Genomic DNA, 16,627 nt, shown 5'->3' with positions numbered 1-16,627 from the left:
AGCTGAAATTGACTGAGAATCGCCTACGAACAAGCAGGACACAGGAGTGACTTGTGAATTTGACAGTCAAGAGCACTGAGTCGGACATCCTACGCTCAGTGGATTTTGATGATTTAATAAGAGAATTTTCCATTAGATAATCGCGGAAAGCACCTGGACTAGATCAGATTTCTAGAAACTGTTCGTTCAATGAACAGTCTATACAAGTGTTGAGTAGTGAGTGCACGCGTGAGTTGGATTTTTTTTTTTTCTCGCTTCATGATTATTCTGTTTTGTGTGATATGCTAGGAAGTGTTCAGTGTATTTCAGGACTGCTCTGTTATTTTCATTCAGGGCTAATTAATGTGGAGATTTTTCAGAAAGTATCGTTTTTTACCTGATCTTTAATGACATCAATTTCTGAATACAGTATCATAGGTCGTCGGGAGCGAGTTGTATCGTGCAAGCGAGCATATCGTTGCAACAGTGCGAGGGTTAAAAACGTATTTTCATTTAGCACTATGCTAATTTGATGCTTGGGATGGGCCCCCCACCAAAACGGGTCCCAGGCCTCCAACATCTCAAATCCGGCACTGGAACCAAGTTTAATCGGTCCACGCAAGCCGACTGGGTGCAAGCATACTTTATAGTATGCGACACTGGTTCAATCACAGCACCCCTTGTGTCCGTCAATGCAGTACTTGGCCTAAAGAATGCCCCCAAAGTTTATTACCCTGGCGGAGCGCGAACCCTCGCTCTTCAGTGTACGAAAACGCACATTTTACCACTGTACGACAGAGGCTCCATATATATATAGATAGATAGATAGATAGAAAGATAGATAGATTTTTATATACATAAAAAGAGAGAGAGGAAAATTAAATATAACCAATAGATAAACAGATAGATTATACATACACACAACGAGCGAATGAAAGTTAAATACAACCAGTGGACAGACAGACAGACAGACAAATAGATAGATAATTACGTCGACTCACAACAATTGATTAAGCTGTAGTGAATTCTAACGTTAAATCTGGCCTTCATTCTGCCTCACCAACATAGCCAGCTGCTGCGTTGGCTGGGTATTACTCAGACCTCCCTTGATTCCTGTTACTCCCCGAAAGAAGGAGGATGGACTGCTGGAGAAGGGCAGTTCAACCTGCAGTCCACTGGGCTCACGTTTTGTATGAACCGGGGGCTACTGCTACTACAACTACTACTGCTGCTGCTACAACAACAACAACAGAAACAACAACTAGTTCTACTAATACTAATACTAATATTACTGTTACTGCTGCTGCTACTTTTGCTGCTGCTGCTGCTGCTACTACTACTACAACTACTACTGCTGCTGCTACAACAACAACAACAGAAACAACAACTAGTTCTACTAATACTAATACTAATATTACTGTTACTGCTGCTGCTACTTTTGCTGCTGCTGCTACTACTACTACTACTACTACTCTACTATTACTACTACTACTACTACTACTACCACCACTACTACTAGTGCTGCCACTATTACTACTACTACTACTACTACTACTACTGCTACTACTACTACTAGATAGATAGATAGATAGGTTACTGGATGCCAACGTAAGCAGCATATACAAGAACTTGATATTTTTTATGAGCAACTGATTTCTTCATTATCATCTCGTACTAAGAAATATAAGGGTATGAGGATAAGAAAAAATAAATACAGAATTATTCCTGGTTGGAATAGAAATGTTAAAACACTGTATGAGAGATCACGCTGTGACTACATGGAATGGTTGAAAAAGGGAAAAGAAAGAAATTCAAAGGAGTACATGAAGATGGTTGGTAGTAGGAAAGAATTTAAATTAGCACTCTCTAAGTGCAAGAAGGAAGAAATGAGTGAAAGATCAAAGGCTGTGGAAGAAAAATTCTTAAATAAGAATATGACAGCCTTTTGGAAAGAAATCAAGAAACAAAGTAATAAAATAAGGTCATCAAAAGTAGTTGATGGGACCAGTAATGATAAGGAAATAATAAACATTGTTAATGGAAGAATGCTCAGAGGAGTTGGAGATGTTAGTAGTGGTGATGAAGAGGACTCCTTTCTCACAGTATTGAAAGAAAGGTGGAAAATTAAAAGAAAGTTTCATATCTGCATATCAGTTGAAAGACTTTCTGTGTTAATTAAGTCATTGAATGATGGTATAGGGCATGATGGATTACATTCTTTTTTACTAAAGCATGCTTCAGTGGAGTTTTTAAAAATTTTAACACATTTTATCAACAGTTGTTTTACTCATTGTTATATACCTGTTGAAATGTTAAAGGGTGATATCACTCCCATAATGACAGATCTGAAGGGTAATGCAGCGGACTCTGCTAACTATAGACCAGTAATGGTTTCATCTTGTCTTTTGAAAATTTTAGAACTTCATTTTTTAAATATTTTAAGTGAGAGAGTATTTTTTTATTCCAAACAATTTGGCTTCTGTAATGGAATGTCTACAAGAGATGCTTGTTTTTTATTAAAAGAAACCATTAGGTTATATACAAAAGGAGGCAGAAAATCATACATAGCTTTTATGGATCTATCAAAGGCCTTTGATAATGTTGATCATTTTAAATTGGGTCATATTTTACTGGATAAAGGAGTTCCCCCTGACTTAACATTAACTTTAATGAGATATTTAAGAAACCAGTTAGCAAGAATTACATGGAATGGGAGTAAAGGAATGTATCATATAATTAATAAAGGAGTGAGGCAGGGAGGAGCTCTTTCTCCTTTACTTTTTAAACTGTACATAGATAATGTTTTAAAAACCCTGACGGAAACAGATGTGGGTGCTGCCTTGGGGTTGTTAGATTGAATGCAATTGCATATGCTGATGATATAGCATTACTAGCTGATAGTGAAGAGCATATTATATATTTGTGTGACATATTTGAACAGAATATTAATAGTCTGAATTTAAGAATTAACAATGATAAATCAAAAATTGTTATATTTCAACATAATAAGAAACAGGCACAAGGTATCCGTTATTTAAATTGTTATGAAGTGGTAAATGAATACAAATATTTAGGCCATGTAATTCAAGACAACTTTTCTGATAATCAAGATATTTCTTTCAGATTGAACTCATTTTATGCTAAATTTAATTCAGTAATTAGAAAATTTAAGAACGTTAATGCACAGACGTTACTGTATTTGTTTAAAGCATACTGTGTCCCTGACTATGGCTTAAGTATTTGGAATATGAAAGATATGCTTAAAAGCAATGTATTCAGAAGCTTTGAAAGTGCATTTGCGAATGCTCTTAAGAAAATATATAATGTCCCAAGATTAATAAGTAATCATAGTATATCCAAGGCAGCAGGACTACTTTTACTTAGACACCATGTTGCCCTAGTGCAAGCTAGGTATTGTAAAGCCCTAAGTAGAAAGAATAATGCGGTTTTTAGGTTATTTTATCAGTCCTCTGGCCACCATGTTCCTCATTTATTGAAATATTTTTATGATAAATATGAGATAGATATATTGGATAACTCTGTGGACATTATAAATGCCAGAATTCAGTGGGTGCAGAACCATGAGGAAATAAGTGGTGTGGAGTTAATGTAAATTTCGAAAAAGATGTATAACAGTTGATACTGAATGTGTTGGTATGCAAATTGTATATATTGGATTTAGTTTTTTTTTTTTTTTTTAAATCGATGAAATTGGATCAACTCCTCGATCTGATTGTTAAGGATTTATTTATTGTAAATATTTTATTAAATTCAGTTGTAAAGGAGTATCTATAATATTTATGATGATGAAATGTATTATATTTTATGTATCACGAGATACGAAATAAAGACGATTGATTGATTGATTGATTGACTACTGCTACTACTACTACTAGCGCTGCCACTATTACTACTACTACTACTACTACTTTTTTTTTTTTTTTTACGTGTCCGACTCTGGGCAATGGCTTCAGAGCCTATTTCTCGGGGGCAGTGACCTATCCCAAGGCCCAGTAGCCCTCCTACACCTCCACATGTCACCACTTCGGCGCTAACACCCACCATCCATATTGAATACATGCTAGGGCTGGCTCCTACTACTACTACTACTACTGCTACTACTACTACTACTGCTACTACTACTACTACTGCTACTACTACTACTACTACTGCTGCTACTACTACTACCACCACTATTACTACTACTACTACTACTACTACTACTAATGAAATGCCGAGAACTCAGGCCCCGAGCTGTCTGTGCAAAGCGTCACTCGGTATGCCTCTGCCAAGCCCTGCACACAGACTCACCATACAACCCCCATGACAGGGTTCATTGTGGGTTGAAATAACACTAAAGATTTCTTTTCTTTTCTTTTCTTTTTTTTTTTTTTATGTGTCCGAATCTGGGCATAAGCTTCACAGCCTACTCCCAAGACCCAGTAGTTCTGCATACCATACACCTCCACTTTAGCGCTAACACCCACAGTCCATATTGGGCTGCCTCATACAGGACTAGTGTATCGGTATTAGCGGTGATACTTTTACATCTCGGCGGGACTTTCGGTAGATCAGTAAAGTCTGCTTTTATGAAATTCGTATCTTAAAACTGTTCCCTTCCCAGCGGGGATTCGAATCAGGGTCCATTAGAACTGGCCACCTCTCTACCGATTCAGTCCATCGTCCCTTCATACTGTATTACTAACAAAAGTTTGGTGGAAATCCGTCGAGGGGTTCAAGGGATATAGCGTTCACAAGGATAAATTAAGTCGACCCCATATGACCTAGACCCCTGACGTTGCTGACCTAATCAGTCCATCGTCTCTTCATACTGGATCACTGACAAGTGTTTCGTGGAAATCCGTGGATGGGTTCAGGAGATATCGCGCCACAACAGTGTTACTGATGCGTGGACCAGTGCACGCATGGACGGACAAAACAATCACATAATGCCTCCTCCACCAAAGATGGTTCAAGGCATACTACTACTACTACTACTACTACAACAACTACTGCTACTACTACTACTACAACTACTACTACTACTACTACAAGTACTACTTCTATTACAACAACAACAACTGCTAGTTCTACTACTACCACCACTACTAAAATATCTACTTTTTCGGGCTATATAATAATTTTAACAGTTCATTTCTCACATTTTTCTGTAATTAAATCTTCACTTAATGTCAGCCTCGGACGGTAAGTGCAGTGTTGATAGAATATCTCACTCTCGGTAATTCTAGGGCTGTGTCGATAAATGATATTACTTCCGGAATTTTCAGGGCTTGGTGATCTCAGTGTTGATTGTAGTGCACAACAGGTTTAATCATAGTCGAACCTCACCATACACATCGAAATCCCACTCAATAGCTGTTGGAAATAAATGAGTATGAGTAGGAATGTGTGAATAAGGATGAGTAATGAGCAGTGGGTGAGAGGTGTGTGGTGTCAGACACACGTTGATTGACGTGGCGGCGTCTCAGCAAACACGCACAGTGATGTCAACTTCCCACCCTCTGGTAGCTTTGGTGAGTAACTAAGTAGCGGTGAGCAACCTGAGTGAAGAAAGGTGAGTAAGATGAGTTGTGAATGTGGGCTTGGTATTTGCTGCCGTCGCCTTGACCTCCTGCACTCCTGCGTCAGCTTGGTGGAGGTAGGCGGCGGTTCGAGAGAGCGGTGGGGGTCAGATGGTTGTTGCTGTGTACCTGCTTGTTTTGTTATTCCTCACTCCACTCGTCCTTCTTATTGTATACTCGATTGTGTTTAATTGATTGTAGAAGTGATGGTTTGAAGGCGTCGGGTCGTTCGTTACTGCCACCAACTATGTTATGTGGTATCTTGACCATATATGTAATCTTGAAATTTGGTTTTAGTTATCGTGTAGTCGAAGACAGGAGAAGTTAAAGATGGATACAGGGTGTTGATCGTAGTTTATTATCTTCAAGGAAAAGTTTAAGTTGAGCAGTGTATGTATTACACAGGAACGTAATTTACTAGCTAAGTCTCGTCGGACCCCTCTTCTCTCTTCCTCACTCCACAACCTCTCGGTTGTATGGCTAGCCCCTTTCTGCCTCTGTAACTTCCATCCTTCTCTACGAGGGCTAGTGTCACGTGTAATGGCCGTGTGTGAAGTTTCTAGAAGCCTGTATGTCTGTGTGTATGTAGCATTTCCGGTGCACTTCTAGCATTCCTTCACTAAAAGCTTGCAAACTCATTTCCTTTTCCCACACCTACCTTGACTGGTGTTCCTATCTATTGTGCTATCTATTATGAGTTGTATTATGATAATGTAAATTCCTATACCTATCTATCATGCTATATGTTATGATTTGTATTATTATAATATGGAGTCCTGACATTTCTATTCAAATAATATTTTCTTTATAATCTTTTTCGAATTAATCGATCGTGTTTAAATTGACTATTTTAATAATATATATATATATATATATATATATATATATATATATATATATATATATATATATATACAAATCAGCTCTTTGGGCGGATTTTGGGCTAAGACTGAGAAGTACAACATAAAAAAATAGATAAATAAATGAATAAATAAAAAAAGTCATAAAGAGCAATGTATTACCGGTATACATATACAGTATGTAAGCCTCATTTTTCTCCCCCCCATTCTCTCTCTCTCTCTCTCTCTCTCTCTCTCTCTCATTCTTGATTTACCACAGTGCAGGCACAACCCTCTCAATGTTGACTCTCTCTCTCTCTCTCTCTCTCTCTCTCTCTCTCGGATTGACTGCAGACTTGGAGTGCATTTCTCTGGAATGTCCCACTTTAAAATGTAATTCCTTGTAGTTTGAAGCGACCCCCCCCCCTCTCTCTCTTTCTCTCTCTCTCTCTCTCTCTCTCTCTCTGACTGCAGACTTGGAGTGCATTTCTCTGGAATGTCCCACTTTAAAATGTAATTCCCTGTAGTTTGAAGCGAAAACCCTCCCCCTGTGTGTGTGTGTGTGTGTGTGTGTTAGCTCAGCAGCAGTGTAGGTCTCCGGTAAAAATGCTTAGTTCCAACACAGCGTGGATAAAGAGAGAGTGGTGTTTGTGCAACGCTGAGTGATGATGATGATGGTGGTGGTGGTGGTGATGGTGGTGATGATGATGATGATCATGATGATGGTGGTGGTTAGGAGAAAGAAAATATGATGATGACGGTGATGATGGTGATGACAATGACGATGACCACACCACCGTAAGCCATAGAATTTTCCAATTATTTTTCTCAGTTTGTCAGAATTTAAGACTCAAATGTATGCATGATATAAAAAGTTAAATTAAGGACAAGAGTTATGTTTGTACAGTAGAAGCACATCCCCCTCCTCCACTATTCCCTATCTCAGTATTTCCTATTTCCACCCTCTATCCTTCCCTCGCCCCCTCCCCCACCTCCTCTCCCCCTCCCCTTCCCTCCCCCTTCCCCGTCCCTCCCCCCTTCCCCTTCTCTATCGCCGAACCCCTCCTCTCCCCCACCCCTCCTCCTCTCTCCCAACCCCTCCTCCTCTCCCCAACCCCTCTTTCTTTCCCCAACCCCTCCTCTTCCCAGCCCCTCCTCCTTTCCCCAGCCCCTCCTCCTTTCCCCAACCCCTCCTCTTCTCCCCAACCCCTCCTTTTCTCCGAACCCCTCTTTTTCTCCCCAACCCCTCCTTCTCTCCCCAACCGCTCCTCCTCTCCCCAACCCCTCCTTCTCTCCCCAACCCCTCCTCCTCTCCCCAACCCCTCCTCCTCTCCCCAACCTCTCCTCCTCTCCCCAACCTCTCCTCCTCTCCCCAACCCCTCCTTCTCTGCCCGACCGCTCCTCCTCTCCCCAACCTCTCCTCCTCTCCCCAACCTCTCCTCCTCTCCCCAACCCCTCCTCCTCTCCCCAACCTCTCCTCCTCTCCCCAACCTCTCCTCCTCTCCCCAACCCCTCCTCCTGTCCCCATCCCCTTCTTCTCTCCCCCTATCCTTCCTCCTCACCCCAACCCCTCCTCCTCTCCCCAACCCAGGGTTGGTGATTTCTTTATTTTTTTAAATCGAAAAATGAAAATATATAATTTTTATATTTGTTCGATTTATTTAATTTTTTTTATTTATTTATTTGATTTTCCAGTGTATTATATAGGTAGTATTTCGAAAGCAGTATACTGAATACTGTACACTTCATGTCCTGTATATCCACTGATGGTTCAGGCTGAAAGCCACTGCCCAGCATCCAGATACACAGCTGTCCAAGTGCTGTCTGTATACTACTGGTTAAGGCTGAGTTGCCAGTGGTAATACAGACAGCATATTCCAAAGCCGAATATGTTACCACACAGAAAAATCTTAAGCTGATGTTAACATGACATGGCCTTAAGTGACCAAGCATAGCCTACCTAGTCTTATGGCTTGGGTTTTTGAAATATAGACTGCAAAGTTAGGACAAACTCCTGAGAAATTGGAGAAAGTATTGACCTGAACTACACTAGTCATCGTATTAGCTACAAAATATTGATATATTTCCAAGTTTTGCTTTTTGGCTCATTATTTCAGATGTACAAATAATTTCAATACTTAGTTACACAAATGTAAAAATATATTTTCTGTCATACAATGTAGCAATTTCTAATGGCACCATTCTCCAGAATCTGCTAACTTAATGCTTCACTATCTGAATAAATGAATGCCAACACAAAGTGTTACACAACTTTTATAAACCTTCAGATTTTATTTTTGTTAACTTTTAGATTAAAAAAAAATTAAAATAAAAATGATTTTTTTTAGCAAAATAATCAATGATTTAATCACATGATTAAATCAGTTTGATTTAACCATGGTAAGGTAACCCTACAACTCCAATAACATATCAGGTAACCCGGGGTCTGCCAGACCCCAATCTTTAGAAAATCACCAAAAATACTTACAACACCTTTATTCAAACAATCACTTGTACACAATTTCTGTAGCCCTTTTCCTTCAATTTGGTGCAAAAATGTATGAAAATACAAGTGACGAAATATTGTAAGGAAAATTGAAATGAAAAACATTGACAAATTTTATACCAACTGAAATTAGTGGCTGCCATACCAAAACTGATATGTTCCATCAGTTTTCTATCAATGCCTGCTGTAGACCAATGGCCAATGTATCTGTAAGAAGAAAGAGAAGCACATGTCATAATAAATAATTTTGGTATGGAAGATATATATAGTGAAAAAGAATCACAGGTTAGGTAACCTGGGGTCCACTGGACCCCAAAGGCCCTTTAGCATGAAAATAGAGCCAGATCCCGAACTGACCCCATCACCTCCCGAGACTAGTCTACTAGTCAGGAAGGTACAGTAGAGGGAAAACCAGGTCCCAAGACCTTATAGTAATATATGAAAAACACTTAAGAAAAATTGTGTGGGGTCCAATAGACCCCAGGTTACCTTACAAGGGTTAATCAATGCCAACCCTGCCCCAACCCCTCCTCCTCTTCCCCCCACACCCCCTGGGGCATAGAGGTGGGTGAGGTGTGGTGTAATAGGTAATGAGGGAGTATATCAGACCTCATTAATGCTGCTATAACAGTGATTGACAGACTGAAAGCAGTTGTGTGGCCTGAGATTACACACACGCACATACAGAGAGAGAGAGAGAGAGAGAGAGAGAGAGAAATTGAGGTGGGGCAGCTCTCTGACTGCATGACACACAAAAAAAGCTTAATTAAAAAAAGTGTGTTCAGAGGTCAATGAAAAAGCAATAAACCTGGGCCAGTCAATGAAATCAGGTCACTGGCTGCGATGGGGTCATTTGTTACCGCCAGAGGTCAGGCTGGGTCAGGGGTTTTGTTGACTTGTTGGCCTGGGAGTGATTGTGAGAATGTCAAGTATTTTACTAAGGTCTTTTCTACCATAGTGTTCAGGTTAGTTTTGTTATTATTTTTATTTGTTATTCTTTTTCTTCTTATTTACCTCCGCCAAGGAAGTTATATTTTCACCCTTGTCTGTTTGTTTGTTTGTTTGTTAGCAAGATTACACAAAAACCACTGGACGGATTTCCACGAAACTTGGTAGAAGAATGGGCCTTGGCCCAGAATCTTATCTCATCATCATCAGCCGTTTGAGTGTCCACTGCAGGACCGGCCCATTCCAACCGAAGTCGGGACGATACAGCCAATGTATCTCTACCAAGTGGCTTAGGCTGTCTGGTAGGAGATTGTATGTAGGGTAAGAAGTGCTTGTAAGTGTATTGTAGTGTTGGAGTGGCTTTGGATGTGTGTGTAGTCTGTGAACCAAGTGTAATCGGTCCACGCAAGCCGACTGGGTGCAAGCATACTTTATAGTATGCGACACTGGTTCAACCACAGCACCCCTGACGTCCGCCAATGCAATACGTGGGCAGAAGAATGCTCCCAAAGTTTATTACCCTGGTGGGGCACGAACCCTCATTCTTCAGTGCACGAACACGCACACTTTACCACTGTACCACAGAGGCTCCTGGCCCAGAATAGTCTCCATTATATTTTGGTGCGGATCCGGATAAAGGTGCGGATCCAGTTTTTTTTTTTTTTTTTTTTTTTTCACCTGTTTAACATTGCGAGACAGGGCTTTTTTCGACATTTTCGTAAATTTTTCAGTGAATATTGCATGGATCTTGTTGGAAAAAATCAGGCGTATTTAGGATGTTGGTATCTACGAATGTGTACAGTTTGGCGCGGATCCATATACAATTCCGGATCCAGAGGATTTGAATGTGTTTTTATAGGGGGGTAGTCTTTTTCCAGCTGCCGTACAGGAACAAATAGGGCTATAAACTTGCAGAGCTGTACCTAATAACAAAGTTGAGGATTATGTCATATTTGTATTGCCCAATAGCTGCATTTCGCAGTAGCTGTAATAGACACATTTTGCAATAGCTGCATTTCACAATAGCTGTATTTCACAATAGTGACAAAGGAAAAACTGCTGACCTGGATGCTGACATCAGAATTTGTATCTGTTATACAAGCAGAGCTGAAATCAGATCACATTCATTTGCAGTTGAAGATTCACAGAGAACACACTTGTTAATTTAGTGTAAGTTTGACTCTGTTTAGTGTTTTATTAATGAATTGAATAAATGATGTTTGTTGATGTTGTGAATAAATGATATTTTTAGTGCACATTTGTTTCTCTTTTGTATCAACCTATTATTCTTCCATAATGCAGGTTATGAAATGATGTGCACTGTTTTGTTGGCTGATACAGTGAGTTAAAAATTATGATTAAGAGTTATGGGTAGTTTAAATTTATGGTGTTACAACTCACAGGGTTATGAGTTTGATATTGGATTAGACTTTATGGAATTAAAAGGCACTGCATGTTGGGCCTTGGTAGGAGTATGCATTCTACTGAGTGCCATTCTAGTTATTATTATTCTAGTTATTCTTCTTCTTCTAGTTCTTCTTCTTGTTCTTGTTGTTGTTGTTATATTATTATTATTATTATTATTATTATTTTTATTATTATTGTTAGTAGTAGTAGCAGTAGTAGTGGTAGTAGTAGTAGTAGTAGTAGTGGTAGTAGTAGTGGTAGTAATAGTAGTAGTAATAGTAGTATAGGTGTTATTTATAATAATTATTATTTTTATTATTATCATTATTATTATTTGTATTATTATTATTATTATTATTATTATTATTATCATTATTATTATTATTATTATTTATTGTTATTATTATTATTATTATTATTATTATTTTCATTAATATTATCATTATTAAAGAATTCTCTATGTACATAGAAACATATAAACCCCATCATAGCTTCCATGTAAATATTAACCAGCAAAGGCAAGGAAGAATTCCAGTAAGTTAAATATCAGGTGAAGTTATCCTTGTCCCTATCTAACAAGCATACTGTAATAACAAGCTAACTGCCTTCCGTCATTAATCAACTGCAATTACCCCCACTGGATAATTACCCACATGATCAATAACCTCAATTACCCCTACTTACTTGCACTTTATTTTTTTGGTTAACCTCTTACTTAATTCATTTATTAAAACATTGTGTCCTGCGTGTTTTTCGTATTTTTAATGTGTCTGACTCTGGGTATATCATCATCATCATAGTCATCATCATTATCATCATCACATCATCGTTATCGTCATCATCATCATCATCATCATCATCACCCTCATCATCATCATCACCATCACCACCACCACCACCACCACCATCATGAAATATATATATGAAGAGAGAAACATACAAAGCATCCCATATCACGCTTAGGAATATTAATCAGCAAAGGAAAGAGTTCCCTAAGGCCTGGTAGTCCTCCTGCTTATTGCACACCTTCACATGTTACCACTTTGACGCCAACACCCACCGTCCATACTGAATACACACAGGACTGGTGTATTGGTATTAGTGGTGGTGTTTTTACAAGTCGGTGAGTCTTACGGTAGATCAGTAGAGTCTAATTTAATGGAATTCAAATTATTGTACTATCCCCATCCGTTTGTTACTTCATGTAGGGATGGATTTTTAGAGAGAGAGAGAGAGAGAGAGAGAGAGAGAGAGAGAGGGAGGGAGGGAGGGAGACCCAGATTCAAGATCCATTCATTTCGAGATGCCTGGACACACTGCATTTTAAACTCTGGAGGTCATTGGGAGTAGGAATTACAGAGGAAGACAGTTCCAGAGTTGATCTGTTGCATATATGAATGACTGGGAGTTACGGTTTTCTTGTGCATTAGTGAGTCGGGCAGAGAAGAGATGAGAGTTTGTTGCCAGACGGGTGCTACGTGCCCGCTTAAATGGACGGGGAACGCAAGCAAACAGTTCAGAAGAGCAGTGATTCTTTGTGAGGCGATAGTAAAGAGATACAGATGTAACAGTGAGCTTATCTACCTATCTATGTCTATCCGTCTATATTTATCTGTCTATCTGTGCATGAGTGCATGTACACTCCTAGTCTCTCCCCGCAGTTAATTGTCAAGTGGGTGAAGGGGGAGGGCCTCTAGAATTAGGTATGTCTCTTTATATGTACCCATGTATCAATGTACTTATATTATATCTTTCCATCTATGTGACCATCCCTCTAAGCGTCTTTCTGTTTCTCCCTCAGCCACCTGTCGTCACCCTGCTTATGTATTCTCCCTCCATCAACCTAACTTTCCAGTCATCATTGCGTCTTTCCATCTCCCCCACAGCCACCTGTCTATACCCTTACCTATGTGTCGCTCATCCATCTGTGTAACCATCTGTATATTCGTTTGCCTAACTCTCAGTCTCTCTCCCCCTCAGCCACCTGTCATCACCCTTACCAATGTGTCGCTCTTCCATCTGTGTAACCATCTGTATGTGCGTTTATCTAACTCTCAGTCCCTCAACCCCTCAGCCACCTGTCTTCACCCTTACCTTTGTGTCGCTTTTCCATCTGTGTAACCATCTGTAAATCGTTTATCTGGCTCTGTCTCTCTCCCACTCAGCCACCTGTGTCCACCCTTACCAGTGTATCGCTCTTCCATCTGTGTAACCATCTGTGTGTCCGTTTCTCTAACTCTCCGTTTCTGCCCCACAGCCACTCGCCTGGTGTCTGGTGCAGGGGGGCCACTACAGTTCTCAGAGCCCCGTTATTGCCTCCTGCTGGCTGAAGATGCACCACCCAACCTTAAGCTGCTGCAGGTGCACGCGGCACACCAAGACGGTACGTGGTGAGAGAGAGAGAGAGAGAGAGAACCCGGGGATGACAAGGATATACTAACGAAAGGACTAAGAGAGAGAGAGAGAGAGAGAGAGAGAGAAGCAGGGGATGGCAAGGATATGCTAACGAAAGGACTAAGAGAGAGAGAGAGAGAGAGAGAGAGAGAGAGAGAGAGAGAGAGAGAGAGAGAGAGAGGATGACAACGATATGCTAACGAAATAGGTTAACTAGTCTATATGTGTGTGTGTGTGTGTGTGTGTGAGTGAGAGAGAGAGAGAGAGAGAGAGAAGCAGGGGATGACAAGGATATGCTAACGAAATAGGTTAACTAGTGTATATGTGTGTGTGTGTGTTTGTGTGTGTGTGAGAGAGAGAGAGAGAGAGAGAGAGAGAGAGAGAGAGAGAGAATTTGCTAAGAATATAAAATGCTTAACAGACCAAGTTACATACAGTACATCACGAGGGTAATATAGTGTAGCATTAGCAATTTTTTACTCTTTGATTCAGGGAACGTATTATAATGTGTGTGTGTGTGTGTGTGTGTGTGTGAGAGAGAGAGAGAGAGAGAGAGAGATAGAGAGAGAGAGAGCGGAAGGGGGAGTATTAGGCTCATAGTATTCTAACTAAAATTACTCTGATATTTTTAGCTACACAAGCATTTTTAAGGTCGACCCTGTCCGTCTGTCGCTCACCAAACTTTTTCGGACGCGAGGCATTAGGTTCCTCAGTACCTGACGAATAAAAATCCTTTGATTATCTCGCATCGACATCTGACTACAGTTTTTTTTAACTTGGCTCAGATTTTCGTCTTTTTTCAGGTTTATCATGTAGCTCAGAGGCAGAATATAATGCTGCTGTTCTACATCCTCTCCATAGCACCTCCTCGTGACTAGCATCGTATTCTAGTGTTAATCTATAGGAACTCAGCATTCAAGATGGAGGGATGGCAATTTTAAGCCAAGTTAGGGTGAGAAGAGTATAGGTAAAATATGGGATAGTCCATTTGTTCAGGTAAAGGTCAGCGTACTGTGGTGACCTTTTTTCTCTTCTCAATCTTTCTTAACAACAAACAGAAAGATGGTAGTCGGGTTGTACGGCGAGGGGTGGCGCTACTAATAGAGAGAGAGAGAGAGAGAGAGAGAGAGAGAGAGAGAGAGAGAGAGAGAGAGAAAGAGACAAGCAGACAGATAGACTTAAACACATACTAGAGACAGACAGACAGACAGACATGAACACATACTAGAGACAGACAGACAGACAGACATGAACACATACGAGAGACAGACAGACAGACAGACAGAAAAAGACAATCAGACAGGCAGACAGACAGTAAGACAAAAAGACACACAAGATGAATAGATAGACAGGCACGGTCACAAAATTTATTCACTTTTCAGTCAGGTAAGGCCCTCCCACTTATGCAAAAATATCTATTCACAGCCTATGCTTACTTGAACCAAAATTCTTAGGTATGTTTTACATGGTTTTGGTTGCATTTGCTCAGAAACTTCCCCTTTATCAATTTAATTTACTAACTTTCGTGATCAATTTTGTCCACATTGATAATATATGGCTGAAAAGGGATCGGAAGTGATTATTCAGAGTCGGAGTGATAAATATAAAGTCTGTTGGTATCCCTTAGATTTTCTGCCCTCGCCGACTGCCATGGGAGAGGTGTGAAGAAAAATGTGTGTTTTCGTTTTTTCACTCCTACCTAACACAAACACATCCGATGCTTCTACGCTTTATATATTGGTTCAGTGAATATATGTAATGATGGTAATCGATGAAAAGGTTGGATAGGATGGATGTTTATCTTCACTAGAAACTAAAATTGTCTGAAAAAATTACCCTCAAATTATCTGCTGTTGTGAACACACCATGCGATTGGGTAATGATACATCAGTGGACGTGGCTTATATCGCCTAGGAAAATGGAATAAACATTAGTAAATAGACAAATAAGGAAGCAGACAGACAAATGAGGAAGTAGAGTTGTGTTGTGGTGTTGATGTGGATGTGAATGACTTGAAAAAACCTACTTTGAGATGGTTTAGCCATGTGGAGAGGATGGGGAATGACAGACAGACCAGAGGAGTGCATGTGAATGAGGTGGAAGGGGAGAGGAGGGGGCAACCGAGGATGAGATGGAGCGATGGAGAAATATATGAGAGAGGGGGGTGTGAGTTGCAGGGAGGGCAGTCTAATCGCAGAGGACAAGACAAAGTGGATGAGATATATCTGTAGCCATCCCTTACAGGATTAAGGCGTCTGGGAATAGACAGAATAGACGTAGAAACAAAACAATAATTAAGAGAAGCATGTGGAGGGGAGACTATAACATCCAGCACCACCCCAGCTTACCAACAACACTGCTAAACTTTTCTTTAATCCCACAGCGGCTCGGGTTCTCAGGCTCACTGCATTTTCACAGGGATTTGGTGCTGGGGCAAGTTTGACAATTATTGAGAGCAACAGAGATTATACTATTATTTTTTTTTTTTTTAACTCAGGAATTTTGGTTGGACTGAAAGTGTTAGTATCGTACAGGAGTGCAGTGATTGTGTGTGTGTGTGTGTGTGTGTGTGTGTGTGTGTGTGTCCTTTCTAATCAGCCTTGTTTTATACTGGAAATATAGCCATACGTACGTGATGCTATAATTCATTCACTTTACCTTGGCCCAGATTTTCGTCCTTGCATGCTTTCCATAGCACTTCGTGACTGGCACCATACTCCAGTGTTATAGCTCAGCATTCAAGATGGAGAGATGGCAATTTTAGGCCAAACTGAAATGAGCAGACTATAGAAAAACAGTGAGAAGCAGCATATACAGTTTTTAGGACCAACGTGTAAATATTCGCCGCTGAATACAAAGCAGTTAATGTAATTCCTTTATTTATTTATTTTTTTCGAAATGCATGTCAAAGATTAATGCTGAGACTGAGTGACGCAAGAAAATACTTCACGTTATTATGTTCGAGTGCGTCT

General features: G+C 40.0%; 1 protein-coding gene across 1 annotated transcript in view; it reads left to right on the top strand.

Moving 5' to 3' along the window:
• The window catches only part of LOC145391920 (putative neural-cadherin 2), a 441,690-nt gene that overhangs the window by 266,788 nt on the left and 158,275 nt on the right, over positions 1–16,627 (top strand). The window contains 1 exon segment of the mRNA XM_080266411.1: positions 13,519–13,644. Within this exon segment, the coding sequence (XP_080122537.1) occupies positions 13,519–13,644 (126 nt within the window).

This window comes from Coenobita brevimanus, chromosome 20 (genome assembly GCF_032717465.1).
Source record: "Coenobita brevimanus isolate Jiangsu-jjx chromosome 20, ASM3271746v2, whole genome shotgun sequence".
In the NCBI taxonomy this organism is placed as follows: domain Eukaryota; kingdom Metazoa; phylum Arthropoda; class Malacostraca; order Decapoda; family Coenobitidae; genus Coenobita; species Coenobita brevimanus.
This window is presented reverse-complemented; position numbering and strand designations above follow the sequence as displayed.